Here is a 23,438-nt window from a genome sequence, read left to right as displayed (position 1 = left end):
ATTGGAGATATTCAGAACATAACAGTTTCAAACTGCACTAATTCTTCTATTTTAACAATTTTATAATATTCAATTCAGAATTTGTTTTGTGCATTCAGATGTGGTTTGAGGTTCTTCTTCAGAATTATTTTTGTGGGCTTGCTGACAGGAGTCAGAGCAGACCTAATGGGCCAATGGCCATTCTGCTCCAAGTGTCTTATGGTCGAGTAGAGTCTGAGGCCTATTTGTTTGCAGGTATTTTTAATAAGATTTTAAAACCTTTAGTGCAAAATTGAGAGTTAGCAATTTAGAGCATTGCAAAAGGGGTAGAGGGTGATAGGGATCCTGAGAAACACAGTTCATTCTGAATACAAATCACACTGTGTTTTTAAAACAACAAATTTCTCCACATGTCCTTTCTAAAACTTTCTCCTCTCACCTTAGAAATATACCCCTTGTTTCAAACTCTCCCTAGAGAAAAGACCTTTGCTATTCACCTTATCTATGCCCTTCATGATTTTATAATCCTCTGTAAGGTCAACCCTCAACCTCCCATCCTCTTGTGAAAAAGCTCCCAGCCTATCCAGCCTATTTTTATAATTCAAATCTCCATTCCTGCAATATCCAGGTAATTCTCTGAACCCTCAACAACTTAATAATATCATTCCTAAATCAATTTATCTGACAATATTTTGTAAATCTAAGTAAAAAGAAAGAAGATAATGCAACAGATGGATCCAGACTTGAGAGCTGCTTCATACTGCCTGGTCCAAAACTGAATCAGATCCAATATCGGAATGTCTTTCAAATATTGCAAAGTAGTAATGACAAAATGAAGATCACCTAAAATACAAGCAAATAATGAATGGGCAGCATTGGTAGCATAACAACATTTTACAAGTAGCTCACAAAATGCCTCAACTTCTGTCTCTGGACCCTCCAACCCCATGACATCAATGTGGGTTTCACCAGTTTCCAAATTTCCCCCCCCCCAAACCTAATCCCAGTTCTAACCTTCCAGCTCAGTCCTGTCCTCGTGATCTGTCCCACCTGTCCATCTTCCTTCCCACTATCCACTCCACCCTCCCCTCCAACCTATCACCTTTACCCCACCTCCATCCACCTATTACACTCTCACCTACCTTCCCCCTAGCTCCACCTCCCCCTCCCATTTATCTTTCCACCCGCTGAGGCTCCCAGCCTCATTCCTGATGAAGAGGTTTTGCCCGAAACGCCGATTTTACTGCTCCTTGGTTGCTGCCTGACCTGCTGTGCTTTTCCAGCTCCAAGCTCCTGACTCAGAATGCCCATGACAGGTCACATTAAGGAAATACAGGCTAAAATAGTGAAAACTTTTTATTGGCAGGGATTGCATAAAGATGTTACAGTCTTCCAGATATACTATGCATGTCAGATTGTGGGAAAACCCTAACCCATCAAGTAAGCCTGCACCCTTAATTTCAATAATAATTTTCAAAGAATTGTTTAGCCCAGTCTTAATAGATTGCATGGCAACTCTATCTAAAGGCCGAAGAGGGAATCAGCCTCTTTTAACAATCATGAATGTTTCAACAAGATTTCCAGATGTGGTCCTTTAGGGAAAGTAATGCCAAAAAATGATAGTGGAAATGTTTGTGTAATTATTTTTTGTTCAAGATTTGAATTGCCAGAGGAAATAGAATCGGATCGCGAATCAAATATTATGTCACAAATATTCAATGAAATCTTGGTGAGTTTGAAACATGGGGCATATTTCTAAGGTGAGAGGAGAATGTTTTAGAAAGGACATGAGGGGCAACTTTTTTTAAATGCAGAGTGTGATTTGTGTATAGAATGAACTGGTGGATGTAGATACAGTTACAACATTTAAAAGACATTTGAATAGGAAAGGTTTGAAGGGATATGGATCAAATGCAGGCAAGTGGGTTTAGCTTAGTTAGGCAATATGGTCAGCATTGACCAATTGGACCAAAGGGTCTGTTTCCATGCTGTATGACTCTACGACTATAATTGAACTTCATGCTATTTGGAAATAAAACATTTTTGCATCTTCAACTTATCATCTACAACTTCAAAGAGCCGAAGAAAAGTGGCATCAACCTTTTGAAGACCGTGGTTTGATGCTATTGTGAGGAATTTCTTAATAGATGGAATAAGGGAGTTTTCTTGGTACAGTTTGCCACTCAGGACCTCTGATTAAGTCCATTGGATTCTGTTGAGATAAAAATACCTCTCAAGTTAATTAAAGAAAAATATTATAAACCAAAGTTCAGAGACTACACATTTGATTCATGTGTCACATTTCCAGAAAAATATTCATCAGATGGTGTGAGTTAGCCTAAAAGTATTTGAACGTTACTCAAATATAAGAGCTAGAGCATATAGAAAAGAAATTTTGTCACTGGAAGTAAGGTATTATCATTGTTATCTGTCTCTGGGAACCATTATGAGTGAGGCTCACTGGACCTTCCCATCGAATTTCCTTTAGATTTGACATAGGTTATCAAGGAGTACTTGAAAAATCAGCGAACATTTCCTGTTAGTAATTTTAAAGCTATACTGTGGTAGGGAGGATAGTCAGGAGAGAGAGAGAGAGAATTCAGAGTGCGTGAAAGATTATTTATTGGAGAAATATTTTGGGGAGCAAGCACGGAGCAGGATATTTTGGATTTAGTATTTGAAATGAGATGGGATTAATTAATGATCTATAATAAAAGATCCTAAACTGAAGGGTGTTCATAGCATGCTGGAATTTCAAATTCAGTGTGTGGACAAGAAACTTTAGTCCCATGCTAGTGTTCTGATGCTGAAGGTGATTACATCAGCAAGAAGACAAATTTGGCCTTAGTGGGTGAAAAGACTAAAAGATAGGACAGTTGATGAACAGTTGCAGACATTTAAGGGGATATTCAATTCCTATCAACTAATATATTTTCCAGAAGAGAAGAGTAATTGTAAGCGAGGGGAGCAAGCCTCCATGGCTAAGCAAGGAAATTAAAGGTGACATGGGGCAAAATCTAAGGCATACCATACTGCAATGTTCAGTAAATTTTTAAAGACAAATGTTTACTAAAAATTAATAAAAAGTGGTTAATTATGAAAGAAAACTGGAATAAAATATAAACGTGTATTGTATAAGTTGTATGTGAGAGATATGGAAGAAAGTAGCTAACGTCAACATTGGTCCCTTAGAGGATGAAACTGCTGAGTTAATAGTGGGGAAACAGAAATAGCAGAGACATCAAATCAATTCTTTACCATTGTTTTCTTCGTGGAGGACACTGACATCATCTCAATAGTATCAGGTAATGTAGAAATTATAGAAATGTAGGACCTTAAAACAATTGCCATAACAAGGGGAATAAGTACTGAGCAACCTATCAGGATTAAAGGGTGGGGGGGGTAAGTCTGAGAGCCTGATGGCTTATATCCTTGGGTCTTAAAGGAAGTGGCAGTAGAGATAGTGGATCCATTGCTTATTGGAAATGTTCCAGCGGATTGAAAAAATTCTAAAGTTAAAATACCTTTATTCAAAAAGGGAGGGAGGCAGCTTCTTGAACATTAACCAATAAAATAATTGAAGTGTTATTCAGTTGTTTCATTTGAATTGATTTTTGGCTTTTTTTTGGGGTGTCTGTTTATATGCATTTTATTGAGATAATAAACCTCTGCAGTAAAGGAATACGGATCAGTAGTTCAATGCTTTTTTTTACAATTTAGGAAATAAATCTGCTGTTATTTAGAGACAGGGGTTCAGGGATATACAGAAACGGAAAAATCTACAAGTTAGTGAGTCAGATGTTGCCAGTAAAAGGCTTGATGGTGTTTGAATTTGGCGGACATGTATTCTTGTCATAAGTTGAAGTCATTTTAGTTTGCAGTTTGTTTGGTGCTGAAGGAACAAACGTGAATATGCAGAAATTCTCCAGAAAATTGGATGTAGTTGTACCAGACTGAGCAACAATCTTGGTGGTAACTTTTCACTGCTGTTTTGATCTTTGTAAGAATTATTTTGCAATAAAATAAATTTCGTTGCTCTGAAGACTCTAATGACTTTTTTCCAATCATTTTGTCTAGTGCGTTAAAATTCATTTTTTTCTTGTTTGAAAATGGTTTTATTCTTTGTTTTATTGATATACTGTTGTGAGAATGTTTTGTAACTAATCTCATTTTTCTGACTGCTGCAAGTTTGATCATTTCTTTTCAAATCTGAACTAGCTTCTCTGTTGCTTACAATCCAACTGTTCAGCTAATTGACAGCCATTCACCTTGTCGTCAGGCAGAAGACCTTTGTCATTGGTCCCTGATCCCCATACCAATTGTTAATCAGCTTCGCTTGTAAACAGCCCTTCAGCTCCAGTTCTTCCACACACTGCTGGAAGAATGCTCTGGTACACAAATATGATTTGCAAAAGGTATCAAATTCCTTGCTTTCAAAACATGCAACCATCCTTTTAAATCCCTGGGTTTCAAAACTATTCTTTTCCATTTAGTTCAGATTTATAAAAACTACAAGAAATAATTGGCAATCTTAATACCTTGACTAGTCACGTGACTTTTCTCGTTCTAATGATTTTTGCATGAATTCTTTCCAACTATTTTGTGTTAATAGGACAGCAGATTCATTTTTGGATTTTGCAAGAGTAATGAAAGTTTTTGCAAGATACTTTGTTTCCTGTTGAATTCATATATTCCTGCAATGAACTTTTCATTGTGCTTTTTCTGTTCCACACACCATGTAATCCAGAGCAAATTGTGTTGTGTTTGTGTATAAAGAGCCTTACTCACAGGGCCAGTGCATTGCTTATTTTTTTGGTCAAATGTAAGCTCATTAATGAAGTGATGACCTCCTTTTCCTTCAGTAATTAAAGCTCAAAGTTTCTTGTTATTTTTGTGTTAAGATTTGTGGGAGTAATAAAAGAACAGCTGTTGTTTTACATCCAGGATGTAAGATTTCATAATAAGCTGACGAACTGAATGCTGAAGCAATGAGATGGCTGTTTTGTAGTGCTCTCAAGTGTACTACTTTACACATTCCTGTGTTTTTCCTAAGATATTATATTGCCTCTTCATTTGTTGTATCCTCCAATGCTCAACAAAGTCTTGAATTACATCTCAAACTGCCACAAAATTTTATTTCAAAGCATGTTTGTTAGTTAATCTTACTGAGGTAGCCATCTTGGTGCTGCAATTGACATCGGTGTCACTTGGCTTAAAATCAGCGAAATTTCTATTACAGGAAGGGTCACTAAATAAAAAAGCTTAAATGTTAGTGTCCATTCAGGGTGTCAACCATCTACTAAAATTAAACAAAAGACTAGCTTTTTTTTTGATTAGTGTTCAAATTTCACAATTACTTTGCCTTGTCTTTAGAAAGCACATCTTTCTGATGGCCGAGTATGATTAAACAAAGTGGCTAATAAAGTAAAAAGGATTGTTGATGTAACCTTATTCTAGTCCTACTTTACCTAATATTGAGATGAATAGATTTAAAAGCATCACAAGCCTGACTCCTAACTTTATACTCTGCTCAAATCTTACTCGTGGCACAGCTCTCTAGTTCTGAATTACTACTAGAAGGTTTACCGGATTTGTTCCTGGGATGGGAGAACTGTTCGGTGAAGATAGGTTGGGCAAACTATTTAGAGTTTTGAAGAACACGTCATGACCCACTGGGAAACCATGTGGAAATTAAGTCCCGCTATTCTTGGGATCTTCTCAGAAGATAATGTTTCCAAAAGAATTGTGCAGAATTAGCAAACTACCTAATTTTCAGACCAAGGTTGAGAGAAAGCATAGATCTGGCTTCTGTACGTAACAAGATTCACGATTTATTATCGGTAATTAACATCTAGCAAGAGATTAAATAGCGAAAATATGTAAACTCTACAAACTAACACACTAAACCCCTTTTTAAAAACTCCCATTTTATATGCACCCATACATGCATCAGAGAAAAAACACATCGACAGAGGGAAAATTGGAAAAACCGTTCCATTGTTTTTGTTCACAAGATTAGTTGGATTGGTAGTTACTAAATACAAACCTCCCCTTAACACCCCACTAGCCAAAAGAATAGCACATTCTGGATTAGAATGCCTGTCTCTTCGTTGGCTATGTACAACAGTCCATCTTCCGTAGTTACACCAGCACCTGTCCCCACCTCTTCCTCTGCTACATTGATGACTGAATCTGGAATTCTTTTCCTTTTTACCAAATGCTTCCACTGGTTTGGAAGAGGCACGTGGTGGTTGGTTCACTTATGAAATTTTCCTGATTTACCCAATTCAAAGTTACAAACTACATCTGTTGAAGGAACTCTGAACTGGTTTTCTCAGGTCCAAAAATTGAGTGTTTCTGTTTGCTGTGGACCAGCTGTTTTCTGTCTGAACCAAATTCTCTCTCTCTCATGTTCACAACACAAACTGTTCAGCTATCCGTTATTGGCAGGCAGAAAACCTTTGTCATTGATTTGTGGATCAGGTATCAATCCGCTTCACTTGTAAACAACCCTCTGCTCTAGTTTGTCTACATGTTGCTGGAACCCACAGCTTTTTTAAACAGGGACCACAGAGGTATCAAATTCCTTGCTTTCAAAACATGCAGTCAGCTTTATAAATCCCTGGTTTTAAAAGTTATTTTTCATTTCAGTCCACAGTTTTAAGTAGTACATAAAAATACAAAATAAAAGCACAGGAGCTTCATAAATTAGGTGTGATCACATTGAAACTTACAAATTACTTCCATGAATAGACAGGGCAACTGCAGGTAAACTGTTTCCATTACTTGGTGAGTCTAGGCCCAGGTGGCATGACTTAAAAGTAAGGGGAATACCATTTAGGACTGAGGATGAAGAGAAATTATTTTATTTGGAAGTGAACCTTTGGAATTCTGTAGCATAGAGGGCTATGGAATTCAGTCTTTGAATATGTTCAAGGTATTCTAATTACCAGTGGTATACAGGGTTATGGGGTGGATTGTGAAAAGGCATTGCTGAAAATGTGTCGCTGGAAAAGCGCAGCAGGTTAGGCAGCATCCAAGGGACAGGAGAGTCGATGTTTCGGGCATCAGCCCTTCTTCAGGAATGCCCGAAACGTCGATTCTCCTGTTCCTTGGATGCTGCCTGTCTTGCTGCGATTTTCCAGCAACACATTTTCAGCTCTGATCTCCAGCATCTGCAGTCCTCGCTTTCTCCTGTGAAAAGGCATTGAATTGTTCAATCAGGTATGATCATACTGAAGGGTGGGGCAGGCTTAACAGGTTTATTTACCTGCTCCTGTTTCTGTGACAACATTTCATTTGACTTGATACTCTATTCATCCAAATCAAGTATGTAACCTGGAATTCGAAGCACCTTGTGGACAATTCCAACCATGACAGACCTCAGCATTGCATAGTCATGATACCCTTGTTCTGGAGATATCTTGACATCGACGTTGCTGTCCTGAATAAGTCAAAATATGCAGGAGAAGGTTAACTGAAGGAACCAAAGGTGCATATCTCGTTCTGGAAGGCTCCTTCAGTAGAGGAATGATGCCTCTTCATGATGGATCTCACCATCAGTTATGAACTTGTCTGGAGCCTCCATTCCTCTGTTTGTGGAGTAAGGGAGTATTTTGGATGTAGCTTTGCTCGCTGAGTTTGAAGTTTCATTTCCAGACATTTCTTCACTCTACTAGGTAACATCTTCAGTGGGCCTCAGGCAAAGCACTGCTGAAAATTCCTGCTTTCTATTCAAATGTTTGGGTTCCTTTGGGTGGTGATGTCATTTCCTGTGGTGAAGTCACTTCCTGCTCCTTTTCTCAGGGGATAGTAGATGGGGTCTAATTCTATTTCTACAGGAATGTTCAGCAGTGCTTCGCCTGAGGCCCACTGAAGATGTTACCAAGTAGGGTGACAAAATGTCTGGAAATGAACATTCAAGCTCAGCGAGCAAACCTACATCGAAAACCTCAACCTGAGCTACAAATCTTCTCAAAACTTGCTAAGGGAGTGTTTCATGACTGCCAAGTTCACCCTGACGAGGACTCCATGTGGCAAAGTCATCTCTTGCCCTCGTACATTTAAGGTGACAGACAAGACCAAGGAAAGTGCCCATACTGACCTTGAGTAATACCAATATCAAGTCCCACAAATGGTAAATACACCCTTCTTGGAAATTTCAACACCAGAGTCAGGAAGGACTCTAATCTTTGAAAGAGTACAATAGGTAAGGAAGGAGCACGAAATGCAAACTCCAACAGAATCATCCTTCTGACGAATTTTTTTTAGAATGTGACCTTGTTAGAATAGGGTGTAACAATGAGTCAAGAACAAGACCACCTTAATGTGAGCCATATAGTACAAACCCTTTCATCAGCTCAACTAAAAATTCAACGAAAAAGTTATTACAGAAGTTTTCACAACACCAATGACTGCTAGCCTGGCCCTCAAAACTGTGGCAACAGAAAAATACCACAATAAATTTAATTTCAAATGCCTCAAATGGCCCCATCAAGGTGACCCTTAACAGTGTCTCACTGCCAACCTCTCAACCCCTAGGCAATGTACCACAGTGTACTCATAATGCCTGATTGACCTTAAAGTCCACCACAAAAAAATTTACAAAGAGTTCCTTGTTCTCCACATCAAAAGCTGTTCAGAAACTAACAGTTGGAATGGTCAGATTGTCTTATGAAAAAAGATTAGACAAGCTAGCCCTGCATCTGCTGGAATTAAGTAGTATGAAAGGTGACTTGATTTGAAACACAAAGTCCTAAGAGGTCTCAACAGAATGGATGTAGAAAGGGTGTTTCTTCTTGGGCAAATCTGTAAAAAGCATCACCATGGAAAAGTAGGCAATCATTCAAGACCAATAAGACTTTTTTTCTTTCAGAGAATCATGCTGCTTTGGATTTCTCTTCAAAAGCAGCATCTTTCAGTTATTTTAAGGCACAAGTAGATGATGACTCTTCCTCATCAAGAGTCTGTAAGGGCAGATGGAAATATGGAGCAATCTGATCAGCCATAATCTTAATGGTAGGGGTGGTTTAAGGGAACAAGCAGCTTACTACTGCTTTGAATTCATACATTTGTATAAAATAGTGACTGGCTTGAAGGAAATAACTAATTGAACCTAAATGTCAACTTTTGTTGACTGGAAACCTTGCCACTGCTCAACAGAAAAGCAGTAGTTTTACAAGTGGCTGAAGGTACTGTCATGAGTTACAAGGTGAAACTCATGACAGACAAACGTTGGTGGGTAGAAAGAACATGTATGGGTCATTACCTCTCAGATACCAACAACATGCCATTTCCTCAGCACTGTTGACACAATCTGTGGCCTAAATAGTTAAGAATTCCCCACCCCCCACCTCCCCCATTGTGAGCCAGGACCACAGTCAGTCCTTGCCAGAGACAATATTTTGAAGAGCTCCTCAACCAAGACTCTTCAGTTTTATGCCATTCCTCGACTCTTTTTCTGCTAGGCACCCTGACACAGTGCAAAGTTGCAAAAGCCATTTCATAGTTTAAGAAAGCTGTGAAGCTGCTGGAATTCCTTCAGCTGCACCGTGGAAGTGGACGCTTGGAACAGCTGCATGTTCTCGTCCATTCTCTGAGAAAAAGGATGTCATTGGGGGATATCCAGTGACATTGTGATCACGACTATATTCAGGAAGGAAAGCATTCCGATTGTGGTAGCTATAGAGCAGTCTCCCTGATGTCTGCTACAAGGAAGATCATTGCAAGTTTCCTCTCGACCTTCTCCTCCCAGTGGCTGAGGATCTCCTTCCACAATGTGGGTTTCACCCATTGAGAAGTAAGACAAACATGATCTTCACTGCAAAACTAATTTAAGAAAACTTCAAAAAATAGGAACAACACAATTGTGCATGGCCTTTTTCAACCTCATAAAAATCTTTGACTCTGTCAACTGTGAAGTTGTATAGAGTATCTGCTCAAAGTGGGCTGCTATCAGAAATGTGTCACCTTCTTCTGCCTACTCCCTGATGACATACAATCTGTGATCCTCACCGACAGAACGACCACAAGCTCTTATCTTACTGAAAATTGATGTCAAATAAAGCACCGTAATTTATTACAACAACAACAACAACAAATTGCTGGAGAAACTCACCAGCCTACTATTTCTGAAGAAGGATTATTGGTCTTGAAACAGTAACTCTGCTTTCTCTCCACAGATGCTGCCATACTGCAGAATTTCTCCAATTGCTGTTTTTACTTCAGATTTACAACATCTGTAGTTCTTGATTTTATTTTAACGTATTATTAATCAGCTCATTTATTTTCCTCACTGCAATACTAAAACTCTCTATCTACAGGCACCGATCTATAGGCTGATCTCCAGCATTGATGGGTAACAGTTTAATCTATATTGCCTTCAATCCAAAATCACAATTAGCTCTCAGAGCTTCAGGATATAGATGATGCTTGTGTGTATCCATTTAGAAACTGAGCTCCAAGTCATTTTTGATTATTTCTTGCATTTAGAAAGGACAGACTTTTCAAATAACACCCTGAAAACTAAAGTCCTCCTGCCACTAGTTCCCTCAGTAAAATATTTTCTTCCACCCCACCCATCTGATGTATTAAGAGCAATAGCAAAAAAAACCTAGAAAATTTTGACCATTTTGTATGTCTTGGAAGCCTCTTGTCAACAAAGACAGACATAAATGATGAAATTCTTCATTGCCTCAAATGTGAACTGTTGAAAAGAACATTGAAGAGCAATGATCTCAAACCCGAGACAAAGGTGATGGTTTACCAGGTAAAAATGATCCCTGTGCTCCTGTGTGCTTCTGGGTTTTGGACAACCTACACCAAACACCTTCAAAGTACCAGAAAAATACCACGAGCAGTGTGTTCGTAAAGCCCTCCGAAATTAATGACAGTAAATGTGGTCCCAGCAAACTTGACTTAGCCAACTTGCCCAGCATTGAGTTCATAATCTATCAGTTCCATCTGACAATGTATGTCATATGTCTGACATGAGATTTCGAAAACAACTCCTCTGCTTTGAGCTTGGTTGTGGCAGGAGGTTCTTGGGGGTGGAGAGTGGAATATGGAAATGGTTTTGTGGTGATCTTAAAGTACCCTTGAAGAGCTCTCACATACCTCTGTACTTGTGAGAGATTCTAGTTTGTGACCAACCAAAATGGGGAAGACACTTTTTTTTTGGGGAAGTATCGATCACATCAAGAAACATTGTTGAGAGCATACAGAGATGAAATCAACATTTCAGGAGTGCACAAACCCCCAAACCAGCATTCAACCCACTCCTTCAAGCATTAACCTCTTCCATATGTTACTGAGCCATGCTTGGGGCCTATTTTGTCATCTCTGAACCCATCAAACCAGAATGGAAGCATGTTGTCCTCAACCTCAAGAGACTGCCTCAGAAGTGTCCTACAGTGTGTCATCATTAGAGGTGCAGGCATTTCTAAAATCTTTCTTCACTACAAAGTTATGAGAACACAAATGAATTTGGTGTTGACTTGTTAAAACATTAGATAAATGCAAGTGTTTGTAGTGTAATTTCAAATGTTTGTTCCATGTCAGGAACATGGTGTAACATTGAGCAACTAATCTGTGTAGTAGTCAAGTACTCTTATGGAGAAGTGATCTGAACGAACTCTCAAATAGAAGTGAAATCTTGATGGGAGGTTCAAGGGATCTTGAGCTGCTTAGTTGGATAAACTAAGCTATTTTGAGAGATCCAAGAGTGCAAAAGGCATTTCTTTTTCCTCTTTTAATTTGATGTGAAAGTTCAATGTTCAGTTTGTGATTGACACTGTCAAGATCTTTACACAAATAGTTTATTATTGCAAGTGACAAACTGTGGGGGAAAATCTGATCTAAATCTGTCAAGTTGAATTACTGAGCACAGACTGTGTTTATTTGTAGTTAGATAAGTAATAACTCCTTTCTTTATAAGTTTGATGTTGAAGATAAGTCTCTGTTTCATTACCAATTTTATGTTATATGCAGCCAGTCAGTGAATTACTTCCTCAAATGATGTAATTTACTGAATGCTGGCCATATTATTCTGTTCACGAATGACCTCATCTTGATAAGCGGCCTGAATAAGGAGAGCCAAACACTATAATTTTTCAGGAGAATATAGTAAAGGAGATTCAAAGTTAAAAGATTGTGAGGGGACTGACCTGGAGTACTATTTCAGCCTTTCTTTTCTATGATCCGGTTATTGTCTTGTGTACTACTGAGCACTAGGCTGCTTTACACAGAATAATATAATCTTAGGACATAACCTTGAGTCTTTCCCTGTGGTGATGGAGGAGGTGTGACATTTAATTGAACAGAGTGTGGCATGTGGGACCTTGACATCTTTGTCTCTGCTCTGCTGGTGGGAAGAACCTTGCCAACCGACTGACAATTGAGGCCTTTAGCTGGGCAAATATTGCCCTTTGCCACTGACGTTAACCTATGGCAGGTTGGGAACTTGTTGGACACTTTGTCCCATTTAGCGCAACTTTGTGTCACATAGCCCAGCGTGTATTTTCAGTCGAGAGTGTGGTGTTGGGAAAGCACAGCAGGTCAGGTAGCATCCAAGGAGCAGGAGAATCTATGTTTCGGGCGTAAGTCCTTCAGGAGTGATGAAGAGCTTATGCCCAAAACATCGATTCTCCTGCTCCTCGGATGCTGCCTGACCTGCTCTGCTTTTCCAGTACCACGCACTCGACTCTGACCTCCAACACTTTCTCCTTGATTGTATTTTCAGTTTGGAAATGGGACTTACCCTTCACCAGGAGTGTGCAGTAGTCACTCCCATAAATCAAAGAGGACCTTCCTCCCTTCTAAGGCCCGTACTTTATCAATGACACCACCGCAGTTATGCTTATGACTTCTAATTAGTGTGGTTGTCCTTCAAGCATCAAACATCTACTCACAACACCAATTGCTTAATGAATGTAGAGAAATTTGAATAGTCAAACTTCGCGAACCAATCCCCCTGCATGTTTTTCTGTGATTAACCAGATTATGCTTACAGCAATAGCCTCTATATCCTTGAAGGCTATATTTTTATATACCACCAAGGTGGCATATAAGGTAATATCTCAATTTAGATTTGTTACCATGGGGAGGCAATGGCCTAGTGGTGTTATCACTGGACTGTTAATCCAGAGACCTGGGTAATGTTCTGGGAATCTGGGTTCAAATCCCACTGTGGCAAAAGGTGGACATTGAAATCAGTAATTAAAAACCTGGAATTAAGCATCTAATGATGACCATGAATCCATTGTTTGGAAAAACCAAACTGGTTCACCAATGTCTTTTATTATCTATATTACCAGAGAATTTCCCAGTTCTTTACACTTGAGAAACCAAACATATAAGCAACCACTGCCAGGCAGACTTATCATTTGACTAAGTGTTATTGAAGGATGACTCTCTGTTTTAAATTAACTTAGCTATCAGGCATTCAAAAGGACAATAGTTAAAGAATAGTACTAGTAATAATTGAAAATAGAGATTATCATAACATTTGAGAATTTGTTTGTATTACAGTGAGTCTGTTAGCGTTCCCATGATTCCTCTGGGCCTGAAGGAGACAAAAGAAGTTGAACTATCGATGCCTCTGAAGGTTGGTACTTTTATTATAATAAAATAACAGAGCCTTCAAAAGAAACATAAATGTACAAATATTTAACTTATTTTTTAATCTCACTAAAGCCTTGCTGCAGTGGTTTATCAATTTCCTTATCCCTAATTTAATCACTTCTATTGTGCTCAGATAGCAGGAAGTTCCTGATTTGATACAACTTCCTAAACTGAAAATTCAGTGAAATTCTTTATTCAAATTGCAGATAAATGCAAGTATCGGTTGTGGGGGAATGCTATACCACTGAGGTGTAAAGTAAGCACTGTAATTGCTGTATTACTAAAAAAAAAACTTTATCCTTCACCTCATTGCATATAATGTTAGAGGGGTTCACAAACTCCTTTCTAGTCCCATGCCTACTCTGGTTATAATAAATTTTACATTTAACCAGAGCGGCAACATGGCCAATTATATATATATATATATATAGGTTTTGGAATGGATCTGGTCTAGTACTAGAAATAATTCAGCTAGGTTTCTTTAGTGAATAAAGCATGATTAGTTTATTACAAACAACATTTATTCAAATGAACCTGCAGAGATTATTGACCAAAAAGGTTGACATCCTAAAGTGAACATGCGATAAATATGAGTAACATACAAGCAGTGGCCCAACACTTCCTGGATCACATCAAATAGCAAATGTGATCAAGGCAAATCCCACAAAGTTTTCAGCAGTTTCCTCCTGGACCTCACCCCAATGGATCACCGAATTTCATTAAACTTCATAAGGGGTTTCAATTGTTCACTTTTGATGACCTGGCCTTCAAATTTCCTCAAAAGCCACTCATCGTGGGCTGTCTCTAACAACTGCCTATGTTCTGGTGCTCATTTTCCTTTTCTCTGATTAGGCTGCCCTAGATTAAGCAGTGTTTGAGCACATAGAAATAAGCATAATGCCAGCTTTCGCACAAACATCAAGCTAGTATTGCACGGATTCATTTCCTGAGCTCTAATTGGCTCATTTACACCGAGCAATTTTTACTTGAGGGTTTTCAGCCCTGGTCTCAACTTTTTCTAAATTATTAACTGTCCGTACTTTTTTTTTCAAACCTTTCCCTAACATTTTGCTGCTTACTAATTGCTAAAACCTGTTCCTGGTGTCTGACTGCTATTTAACTGTTGTTTACTTCTCACTAAGCCTCAACTATTGACTAATAGAACTTCTTCCCAAGTTCAGACTATACAGAAGTATTGGCCTTAAATCACTTTTTCAGCATCACAACCTAACAGTTCCCCTCTGCATGGAGAATGCCTCTGTCTCTCCTTTTCAATTTACTTTGACTTGGGGGAACTTCAGTAACTCCTAAACTATTCTGAGTGAGATAGTCCCACCCTTAGTCCTGGGCAAAATTTAATGTAATATTTTGGAATAGTTAAGCATAGTAATCCCTTTGAACTGTGTGTTCTTTGCATGATACTCATTATGCACTGAGTACTGATTCCTGCAGCAGAAGTGCGCATCCCACAACAAAAATTTCTTGCACCCAGTTGAGAAAGTCCAACTTGTGCCATTTTCTTTAAACTACAAATGGTGGGTGTAATTTTCTATTTGCTTTTACAATTGTTTGTTTGCTTGAATGCATATTGATCAGGTATAAATTAGGTTCATTATCATTCTTGTAGATGAAAGAAATTAACTTCAGCTTGAACTCTTGCCTCATAAGTAAAGGAATGTGTCAGAATTCTGTAAGGTCCCCAAGCAAAATTAGTTTGATGCAATGTTACTTCGGGAGCTTGCATACATGAGTTCACAGCAGTCCATTAATTGGCATCCAATTGCCTTCACATCCTTTTCAATGCCTCCTTAGAGGGATATGGGAAAAAAAATCATACTACTGGTCAATGCAGTGGAGATTGAAAGACCCTTGTTGGCACAGAAGAACTTCACCTTGGGTGAATTTCATATATCCTAATGTTGTGTATTTAATAACAGGTAGAAAGATACTTGTTCTGCCAGAGTTGACTCTTTACGGTTTAATGCGAGAGAATTTAGGAAAGCTGACTTTTTTTTTGTCTTCAGAGATTAAATCTTTACAAGGTGAGTTTAGACAATTGTGACAAAAAGCAAATTAAAAGGTGATCAGAAGTAGCATTGATCATACTATGTGTGTCCTTTATACATAGATGTCATTGAAGTATAATTTTATCCTCTGCTTTTACAAACTCGCCGGGGTTCTTGCACAAGTCCCACTTGTCACACATCTGCAACCTAGAAGGTGGTTAAATGGGGAAAGCCCAATTTCTTGGTCATAACCCTGGATTGTTCTTGAGCTTTAGGCAGTTGTACTGTAGAGTTACATGCCTTCTGATTTTATACAGAATTTACAATAGAGAAACAGACAATCTTGTCTAACATTTATGTATGGTGCTTATGTTTCACACTACAATCTACATATGTAAGTCTTTGAGGGTACTAACACAAGTTGAAGAGGTTATTTTTTAAAAAAAAGACATACAGAATCTTTGGTTTTATAAATTGAGGTGTAAGTACAAAATGAGGAAATTATGCTGGATGTGATTATGTATTATGACATGCATTCATGCGATTATTATTCAATTTTTGAAATCGCTTTTGGAAGTATGCCCAAGACTTGGATAAAGTGTAGTTCATTTGCATAAACAAAGTTTTTCAACCAACTCGAAGAAATGAAACCTGAGGCACAATGTAAGGAGACCTTCAAGTATCTTCATGCTAGGCTTAAGATTATAGGATGACCATTTTGACTAACATTTTTCTCCCAGCTCGGTCAGTAGAGGTGCTTGAGCCAAGCCTGATGTTGCATGTGGAAGATCACCCTAGCCTGAATATAATTAATGCATTTAGTACCCTCCGGTGCTGCTTGCACACATTCTTATGAACATGGAACAAGAGAAGACCACTTGACCTTTGGTCATCAAGGATCTATCATCCCCTGCCTTAAAAATATTCTTATAAGTGCTATTCAACCAGGAAGAATGTTGATTCTTCCAGTGATGGTGATCAATTGGTGATAATTACAGAAGATTTCCTAGTTGATATCTGACTTGACAGCATGGAATCTGGAATGAATGTTGAGGACTACTAATCCTGACTCGAATGCACAGTTGTGACAATTCTGGTGGGTCTATCCTACCAATGGGACCCAATACTCAAGTATACTGATGAATGAGTCTGGATATTGTGGGAAAATTACAGTTTGTTGATTATGGCTGTGGTTTGTTTCAGGCTGCTACTTGACAGGATGTTTTCCCCTTGTGGGGCAATCTATCACTAGACGTCTGAAGTTTGGGCTAAGGGGTGGCAGATTTAAATGCACATGAGGGAAAATTACTTCTTTCAAAAGGTCATGAATCTGTGGACACCCAGATGCAATTCACACTGGAACACTGAATAAACTTGAGATTTTAAATTCGTAATGGGTTTAAAGGTTTACGGGGATGGGCAGGAAAGTGGAGTTGAGGCCAACATGAAATCAACCATGGTTATATTAAATGGTGGAGCAGGCTGAAAGAGCTAAATTGCCTACTTCTGCTCCTGTTTAGAGTTATGGAGTGATACAACATAGAAACAGACCCTTCGGTCCAACCAGTCTACAATGACCATATTCCTGAACTAAACTAGTCCCACCTGCCTGTGTTTAGCCCATATCCCTCCAAACATTTTCTATTCGCATATTTACCCAAATGTCTTTTAACCATTTTAACTGAACCTGTATCCACCACTTCCTCTGACAGTTAATTCCACACGCTAATGACTGTGTACTTAAAAAAAAAAGACACCCCATGTCCTTTTTAAATTTTTGTCCTCCCACCTTCAAAACTAGGTGGCATATTTTTAACTACTCTATCGTAAGTAAAATACCTTTGCTTTCACTTTATCTGTGCCCCTCATGATTTTACAAACTTCTATAAGGTCGCCCTCAAGCTCCTACACTTAAGTGAAAAAAAGTCCCAACCTATCAGCCTGTTTTTCATAACTCAGACCCTCTGTTTCCAGCAAGTCTTTTCTGAACCCTCTCCAGTTTAATAATGTCCTTCCTATAACAGGATGACAGGCACTGTACAGTATTCCAGAAGAGGCCTCACCGACTTCCTGTACAACCTCAACATGATGTCCTAACTCTTGTACTCAAAAAGGTCTGAACGTTGAAAGCAAGCAAGTGAAACACCTTCTTAACTGCCTTGTCTACCTACTACATAAATTTCAAAGAATTATGTACCTGAACCCCCTAGAGCTGTCTTCTACAACACTACCCAGGGCCCTACCATTAATTGTATACATCCTGACTTTGTTTGTTTACTAAAATGCAATATCTCTCATTTGTCCAAGTTAAATTCCATCTGCCATGCCTCCACTTGATAGACAAATTGTCACCATTCTGAACAATGGGCTCCTCCCAGTCATTCTAAATATTTGCTGTCCGTAAATAAGGCATGTAATTGGGAAGATGCCTGGAGCTGTCATTACATTCGATATAAATGAGGCAACTGGAGGTTCTTAATAAACGTTTTTGTCTAACACAAAATGTCAGTGGAGCCACTACACCTAACCACTGCCTGGTCTATCACGCCCTTGAAACCCACTGATTCTCACCATTTGTTAATCCAAGAAGCCAGAGACTGACTACCGAAAGCCAGGTGAAAAATGCGACTGCACACGTGTATTCTTACATAGATTTGGAAACGTAGTCCAATTTTAGTGCAAGTATCCAGTTGTTGGTGACATGGATTTTGCAAGTTTAAGTTGCAAATTTCATAATACCTCATCCAACTACCCATTGTTGATCTCATTCTGTACGTATGCTCATATTACCTGACATTTCTACATTTTACTTTTCAACAGGAGTCCCAGACTAAAAATCGAGAGACATTTTGACCAGTTGTGTTACCCACCACTTGGATCAACAAATTTATAGACTCACAGCATGAAGATAGGCCCTTTGGCTCAGACTGGTCCATGCTGACCATAATGTTTATCCACATTAACCTCATTTCCCTGCAGTTGGCCTATACCCTTCTAAATCTTTCCCAACCATGTATTTGACCAAATGACCTTTGAAATGTTGTCAATGAACCTGCCTCAACCACGTCTGCTTCCATATGTGTACCACCCTTTGTGTAAAAAAAACGTTGCTCCTCCAGTTACCTTTTACTCTTACCCTTCCAGCCTTAAACTGATGCCGTCTAGTCCTCAATTCCCCAACCCTGGGAAAAAGACTGAGTACTTTTACCCGATCCATGCCTCTCAAAATGTCCTAGCTTGTACAACCTCTCCCTTAAGCTCAGACCATTGAGTCCTGGCAACACTCTTGTAAATTTCTTCTAAACTCTTTCCAGCTTCATAACATCCTTCTTATAGCAAGGTGACCAAAATGGAACACACTTGAGGATAGACAAGTCCCCCGGGCCTGACGGGATATATCCTAGGATTATGTGGGAAGCAAGAGAGGAAATTGCAGTACCGTTGGCAATGATCTTCTTGTCTTCACTGTCAACGGGGGTGGTACCAGGGGACTGGAGAGTAGCGAATGTTGTGCCCCTATTCAAAAAAGGGAATAGGGATAACCCCGGGAATTACAGGCTAGTTAGTCTTACTTCTGTGGTAGGCAAAGTAATGGAAAGGGTACTGAGGGATAGGATTTATGAGTATCTGGAAAGACACTGCTTGATTAGGGACAGCCAGCACAGATTTGTGAAGGGTAGGTCTTGCCTTACAAGTCTTATTGAATTCTTCGAGGAGGTGACCAAGCATGTGGATGAGGGTAGAGCAGTGGATGTAGTGTACATGGATTTTAGTAAGGCATTTGATAAGGTTCCCCATGGTAGGCTTATGCGGAAAGTCAGGAGGCATGGGATAGAGGGAAATTTGGCCAATTGGATAGAAAACTGGCTAACCGGTCGAAGTCAGAGAGTGGTGGTAGATGGTAAATATTCAGCCTGGAGTCCAGTTACAAGTGGAGTTCCGCAGGGATCAGTTCTGGGTCCTCTGCTGTTTGTAATTTTTATTAATGACTTAGATGAGGGAGTCAAAGGGTGGGTCAGTAAATTTGCAGATGATACGAAGATTGGTGGAGTTGTGGACAGTGAGGAGGGCATTTGTCGTTTGCAAAGGGACTTAGATATGATGCAGAGCTGGGCTGAGGAGTGGCAGATGGAGTTCAACCCTGCCAAGTGTGAGGTTGTCCATTTTGGAAGAACAAATAAGAATGCGGAATACAGGGTTAATGGTAGGGTTCTTAGTCAGGTGGAGGAACAGAGGGATCTTGGGGTCTATGTACATAGATCTTTGAAAGTTGCCACTCAGGTGGATAGAGTTTGTAAGAAGGCCTATGGTGTATTATCGTTCATTAGCAGAGGGATTGAATTCAAGAGTCGTGAAGTGTTGTTGCAGCTGTACAGGACTTTGGTTAGGCCAGTTGGAGTACTGTGTGCAGTTCTGGTCGCCTCACTTTAAGAAAGATGTGGAAGCTTTGGAGAGGGTGCAGAGAAGATTTACCAGGATGTTGCCTGGAATGGAGAATAGGTCGTACGAGGATAGGTTGAGAGTTCTCGGCCTTTTCTCGTTGGAACGGCGAAGGATGAGGGGTGACTTGATAGAGGTTTATAAGATGATCAGAGGAATAGATAGAGTAGACAGTCAGAAACTTTTTCCCCGGGTACAACAGAGTGTTACAAGGGGACATAAATCTAAGGTGAAGGGTGGAAGGTATAGGGGAGATGTCAGGGGTGGGTTCTTTACCCAGAGGGTGGTGGGGGCATAGAATGCCCTGCCCGTGGGAGTGGTAGAGTCAGAATCATTGGCGACCTTTAAGCGGCATTTGGATAGGTACATGGATGGATGCTTAATCTAGGATAGAAGTTCGGCACAACATCGTGGGCCGAAGGGCCTGTTCTGTGCTGTATTGTTCTATGTTCTATGTTCTATGTTCTAGTACTCAATCTCACCAATGTCCTGTACAACTGCAACATAACTTCCCAACTTCTGTATTCAGTGCCCGGACTAATAAAGGCTAGTGTGCAAAAGGCCCTCTTCACTGCCCTGTCTACCTGTGACTCCACTTTCAGAGTACTGTGCACCCAACTCCAAACACTTTCAGTTCCTTAACATTCCTTAAGGCCCAACTATTCATGATTTGAATTTCCAAAATGCATGATCTCACACTTATCTATATTAAACTCCATTGCTGTTTTGGCTCACTTCCCCAACTGACCAAGGTCCTGTTGCACTTTCTAATAACCTTCCTCATTGTGCACGAGACCGCCTATTTTAGTGTCATCTGCAAACTTACTAATCATGCCTTACACATTCTATCCAAATCGTTGATGTAGATAACAAACAGTAATGGGCCCAGCACTGACCCTGGGCACTCCAGTCATAGGCCTCCAGTATGACAAGCATCCTTTCACTATTACCCGCTGCTTCCTACCATCAAGCTAATTATGTTCAATATGCCAGCTTTCCCAACTTCCATGCGATTTAATAAATTTTTTGAGAAAATGGTTACTGTCCGTCATTTACAGATTTTTAAAGAAATACTTGTCAAATAAGCTTCTGATTGTTCAAACTCTGCTTCCTACTTTTAATAGGAAATTATTGAAGAACACTATAATGAAGCAGCATGCAAGTACGAAAAAGAACTGAAGGAACTTGTGGATCTCCGGCAGGTTAGTTCTTTGATATTTTGCTGATGGTAATCTATTCCAGCATAAGGAAAAAACTCAACTGTTCCAAAATTAAAGTTTACTTTGGGTAAATGGCCTAAGGAAAGTGACTGAATTTTATAGCAGTTACTTGAGTGGGAAACAAGGCTGCCTGGTTAGGGCATGGCAATAGAATCACAGGCGAATGCACTGGAGCAGACTCAGAATGTCATGATATTTTGTTAGTATTATACTTGGACTAGAAAACCAGTGAGACAGCATTGCTGCTAGGATGTAGCAAGCAATTGACCAAGCAATTAAGGTTTTTTTCCAGGAATTTGATTGTGATTTAATGCTGCCTTTCAAAGTAAGTGATTGTTGAACAGGAATCACAGGCCATATTTTGTTGGTTTAAAGTTGGTAGTACTCAGACAAAACCTTGCAATCCAAAGTGGAAGTCAGCTATTTCAGAACTGCTGTCATTCTGGGTTTGAACTTCAGAAGAAAGGAGAGGAGACCACTACTGTATCTGTGATTCTGGAAGTATTTGTACAGCTTAGCAGAAGTAGCTTGTGGGACTCCTCTAAACTGAAGGACACCTGATTGTGAACATTGCATTCTCAGCAAGGTCAAGCATAGGCTTGGGGTCACAAGATATAAATGGATTGAGAAGATGTGGCACTCCGAGGAAATTTCTTCCAAGAACATTTCGCACAAAAATAGAATGTACCTCATTCACTCTGATCTTCTGGCACAAATGCATAGAAGGAAATACGGAGAAGTGCAACTCCAGAAGCAAGAGGACCAGCTTCTACACAGACAAGCTGCAGAAGGACACGTAGTGTACCAATAGCATGATAATATCCCAAGATAGGGCCAATCAATTCCCTGAGTATTTCGGATAAGCTCTAATTTCTTCTGGAAATCACAGCATTGATGCTAGTGAAGACTGCAGCTGTCTTATGCATCCACCACCATTCAGTACATGATGCTGAAGAACAGCTTACAGCCTGCAACTTGGGGAACCCCCAATTACAGTAATGCTGCAAGTCTCACTGCAATTCTAAATATAGGTTATCGTGGGGGAGCTTGCCATCATATTAAGGAGGTCACTGATACATTGTTAAAGAGTGTCAGAGTTTTCACATTACAGAACTAAGCTGATAGCCAGATAAAGAGGACCATTAGCTTTATAGTCATTGAAGAATTTCTTCACATGCAATTCATGACCATTTGGATGTATGTGGTCGTCAAGACTACCTTGGACTAGCCAATAGGGTTCCTTGGCAGGAAGGGGTTCCATTTGATCAACAATCAACTAGTAGGGAGACCAATGAAAGCACATCTTGCAGATTTGTGCCACCCAATGTCACAGCTGTTTCACTCCTGGCGGATCTTCTGGTTTGGACCCTCCGACAAGAGATATCCACTCAAAACATATGGATGATGCAGATGAGAAATCTGTGGAATATTATTATCCATGAAATATATTGATCTACACCATAATCAAACATATCATTTGCATACTAAGAATGAGGCCCTGTTGCCAGGATCAACATGGTGGAGCAGTAGAATATGCTACAGCAAGAATTTTCCATGAGTGCTATGCTCTTCACAAGTTCACGTCTGCAATCGGAGATGTTATAGACTAGACCAGACCACGCAAAACATTCTTGAGCAGGCAACCCTGACCATAACCTTGCAATTTATTTCGCTAAGTGTACAGTGAAAATTACCGAGAGTAAGCTAGCTAGGTTGACTACTAGGTTTTAAAACAGACAGAAATGTATTCACAGAATTACACAATGAAACACAAAGAACAGAATAAAGAACCCCTACAGAACTCAGACTAACTAAACCAGACTTAATTAGGCTACTCTGAATAGACGCAACAGTCTTAACAAGCAAACCCCCTTAAAAAAAAGCTGAAAAATGTGTTGCTGGAAAAGCGCAGCAGGTCAGGCAGCATCCAAGGAGCAGGAGAATCGACGTTTCGGGCATAAGCCCTTCTTCAGGATTCCTGCTGCGCTTTTCCAGCAACACATTTTTCAGCTCTGATCTCCAGCATCTGCAGTCCTCACTTTCTCTTCCTTTAAAAAAAAGTAAACAAAAATGGAACAAATGCTTACAACAGGTTGAAGTTAGAAGGGCAAAAAGAGAGAGACCCTGATCACACAGTCCACTGCTGAGCTTCTAACTAGTTCAGGACTGAACT

At 39.6% G+C, this 23,438-nt stretch overlaps 1 protein-coding gene across 2 annotated transcripts in view; it reads left to right on the top strand.

Annotated features, from left to right (window-relative positions):
• Positions 1 to 23,438, top strand: part of rhpn1 (rhophilin, Rho GTPase binding protein 1) — a 91,953-nt gene that overhangs the window by 28,812 nt on the left and 39,703 nt on the right. For both annotated transcript variants that reach the window (XM_072570018.1, XM_072570016.1), the window contains exons 4-5: positions 13,507 to 13,582; positions 21,170 to 21,247. In XM_072570018.1, the coding sequence (XP_072426119.1) occupies positions 13,507 to 13,582; positions 21,170 to 21,247 (154 nt within the window). The remainder of the gene's footprint in view (positions 1 to 13,506; positions 13,583 to 21,169; positions 21,248 to 23,438) is intronic.

Source organism: Chiloscyllium punctatum, chromosome 5, assembly GCF_047496795.1.
Source record: "Chiloscyllium punctatum isolate Juve2018m chromosome 5, sChiPun1.3, whole genome shotgun sequence".
Lineage (NCBI taxonomy): Eukaryota > Metazoa > Chordata > Chondrichthyes > Orectolobiformes > Hemiscylliidae > Chiloscyllium > Chiloscyllium punctatum.
The sequence above is the reverse complement of the archived record's forward strand: the minus strand, read 5'-3'. Positions and strand labels throughout refer to the sequence as shown.